At 52.1% G+C, this 3,260-nt stretch overlaps 1 protein-coding gene across 1 annotated transcript in view; it reads left to right on the top strand.

Annotated features, from left to right (window-relative positions):
* Positions 1-326: 326 nt before the first annotated feature.
* Positions 327-3,260, top strand: part of CUL1 (cullin 1) — a 31,606-nt gene continuing 28,672 nt past the window's right edge. The window contains exon 1 of the mRNA XM_007955952.1: positions 327-466. Within this exon, the coding sequence (XP_007954143.1) occupies positions 327-466 (140 nt within the window). The remainder of the gene's footprint in view (positions 467-3,260) is intronic.

Below are 3,260 nucleotides of genomic sequence, written 5' to 3'. Positions count from 1 at the left end.
CCTGAGGGGCAAGGCTGGGTGTCAAGGCCAGGCCCTTTGGGACCCAGGGTACATTTTAAATGTTGGTCATTCTGGCCAGACCCCCAGGGAGGCCAGGGTTTCCCTCAGGCTCTGTGGGACACTTACCCACCCCCACCCAGTGAGGACTGACACCACCCTGTGCTCCTTCCCCAGGTCAGCCTGCAATGAGCGCCTTCTCTGCCCGTCAAGGCCACCCTTTCTGAGTGCTGAGTCGGGTTGGGATGCTCCCGTGTGCTCCCATCTGATGGAGGATTAGCTGGGTCTGGACTGGGATCACTGCTGGACACCTGAGACTGTCGCTCACAATGTCATCAAACCGGAGCCAGAACCCCCACGGGCTGAAGCAGATCGGCCTGGACCAGATCTGGGACGACCTCAGAGCCGGAATCCAGCAGGTCTATACCAGGCAGAGTATGGCCAAGTCCCGGTACATGGAACTCTACACGTATCCTGCTGGGGCCGTGCTGGAGCACACACGGTGGGCAGCTGGTGCCCTGACCACGGTCTCCACGTCTCACGTCACATTTGCGCTGGCCACTTCATCCCGTCCTTGTCCCCCCAGTGTTCATTTTCAGCTTCGCAATTAATTAGCTTCTCTCTTCTTTCTGAATGGTGGTGAGATGGCTAGTTGGTGGTCTGAAGCAGTGCTATTCAGTACACTACTGTTGGCCACAAGTGGCAACGTAAATTTAAAGTGATGGTAGTTAATAATGGCAGTTAACTTCCTTGGCTGCAGTGACCATCATTCAGGGCTCACTACCCAAAGAACAGAGTGCTCCCATCACTGCAGAAGTTCTGGGAGGTGGGTCCACAAACCACAGCCCATGGTCCAGGCCTGCCTCAGCCACTCAACAAGACCACCAGCACCACCTTCACGCCGAGTGCAGCTGAATCATGGGCAGAAAGGTGGTCCTTCACAGGTGGGGTTGTCCTCGGTCTGCAAGGATAGCGCCTAGAGCCGGCGTCTACCCTTGGGGCTGTTTGGAAGGCGACATCAGCCACTCACTCACATGGTCTGTGACACGGACCGAGGGGTGATACCGTCCCTGAGGCATGAAAGGGTTGTGCCTGTCCTGTGTTGCGCTTCGTAAAGCTTCTGGGCTCCACTGAGAGGCGGGAAGTTGGAATCAAAGCTAAGATATCAGGTTGTGACTAGTGTGCTGATTCTAGGAGTGCCGAGGTTCAGTGGACAGTTAAACCTTTCACCTGGATCATTGATCATCAGATTTAATTACTCAGTATGCCCAAATGCCCCAACTAGGCCCATGTCTTAGACTCTTGAGTAAGTTAACATGAATGTAAATACCTAGAGCTACATGCCTATCTCAAAATTACTTCAGTTACAGTCTGTTGTATGTGTACACACATGCTCATATGTGCATATGTATATTCACACACACAGAGGACATTTCTTCTGTAACAGCTTTATGTTACACATATATACACATATCATACTTCTAAAATGACCGAGTCCATGGCTTTAGTATACTCAGTGTTCGGCAGCCATCACAGCCATCTATAGACCATTTTCATCACCCCAGAAAGCAACCCCATGCGTGGTAGCAGCACTCCCTTTCCTCCCAGCCCCTGGCCCCCGCAGTCTGCCTTCTGTCTCTTAATTTGTTCTGGACACTGTATGAGTGACAGCACACAGTGTGTCTTCTGTGCCTGGCCTCTTTCACTTCCATTGTGTGGCTGCACCACACTTCGCTTCTCTGTTGATCCGTTGATGGCCACTGAGTGGTTCCTACTCTCTGGCTCTTGCGAGGCTGATCTGGGCGTGCTGTACAGGTGCACTGTGGGTCTCTCTGGTTCCATACCTAGCAGTGAAGGCTGCGGCCTGTGGTCCGTGGAGCACTTTTAATGAAGAGCATCTCTGCCAGATGAAATGGTATTATTCCACTCGTGAGGGTTGTGGCTTGCTGGGTATGGCGATTGTTTTGAATTCTTACAAGTAGTAGAGCCAGAGGTGGTGCAAGGGGCCGGGTTGTGCTTCTGCTCGAGACGGACCGGCATGCAGACGGTCTTCGCCTGAGGAGGCTGCATGCAGAGCTGCCGTCCACAGGACAGCTCCAGGCCGGGGGGCGTCTCTGCCCTGCGAGGCCGAGGCAGGAGGGGCGCTGCGCACGGCTGCACCAGCGGTTCACTTCTGGGTTGTCATTGTCCAGATACTTGGCATTGTCATTTGTTTAAGACTGCCACGATGAAGGTGGTTGTTACTCTTTTCCTTCCAGTTTTGTCTGAGATGATAACAGCCTCATACGTTTGCTACGATTGGAGAGTTGGAGCTAATTGCTCAATGTGCTTTTTGCTTTGCAATATCAGCTGCTCTGTCTGTACTCTCTTGAGACTTTGCTGGGTCGGGACAAACATCCAGATGCAATCAAAACCCTCACGTTGGCACATACTCACTCAGCAGGAAGCTTGCTCCTGTGGAAAACGGTTTGAGAACTTTTGGAATTGTCTTCACAATGAGCCTCACGTTGTTTTGAGAAACCGCAGTGCGGAGACCGCCAGGAGTCATGTGGCACGTACTCTGAGTACAGGTGACTAGGTGAAGGCCAGGTTTTATCACAGGCTTTGATGAAAGGCCTGCATGCACTGGGGTCTTCATGATGAAGAGTAGTCATGGCTGAAGTTAACTTCAGACACGTTTTATAGGATACACCTGATTGAGGGCAGGCTTCTACCAGGACTGATCTTCTGTAAGTAAATGTGGTTAGAGGTGCTCTGATGGCACGGTGCCTAAGGTATGTGACTGCTAACCAGAAGGTTGGCGGTTCAGCGATTCAAACTACCAGGCACTCCTCGGAAGGAAGATTGGGCAATCTGCTTCCATAGAGATATCGCCTCGGAAACCCAAGGAGGGGTCTCTGAATCAGAACTGACTCGACGGCAGTGAGGGTTTTGGTTTTGGTTTTTTTAGTGTGGTTATAGTGCCACGGCTACTCCGCCAACCATTTCCTCAAGCCTGCTAGTGTACCATGTCTCATCCCTAATTGACACTCTCTTTGGGAACAATAGAGATGTCAGGCCGTCATCTGTTCGCTTCCCTGTCTCGATGTGTAGGCTCCTTCTCCTTACTTCAGGTGCATTTTCCTGGCTGTCTGCTGTGTCCTTTACTCTCTGCATGTTGTTTGTGGAGTGATGGCTGGCATGGGTCCTGTTGTGAGGCTGTGGGACAGGAATGCTTCACACTGCCGTAGCGAGGGTGTGTGACAGGGACGCCCCACTCTGCC

Source organism: Orycteropus afer, unplaced genomic scaffold (genome assembly GCF_000298275.1).
Source record: "Orycteropus afer afer isolate SDZICR_OR568_19922 unplaced genomic scaffold, OryAfe1.0 scaffold00556, whole genome shotgun sequence".
NCBI classification, from domain to species: Eukaryota; Metazoa; Chordata; class Mammalia; order Tubulidentata; family Orycteropodidae; genus Orycteropus; species Orycteropus afer.
The sequence above is the reverse complement of the archived record's forward strand: the minus strand, read 5'-3'. Positions and strand labels throughout refer to the sequence as shown.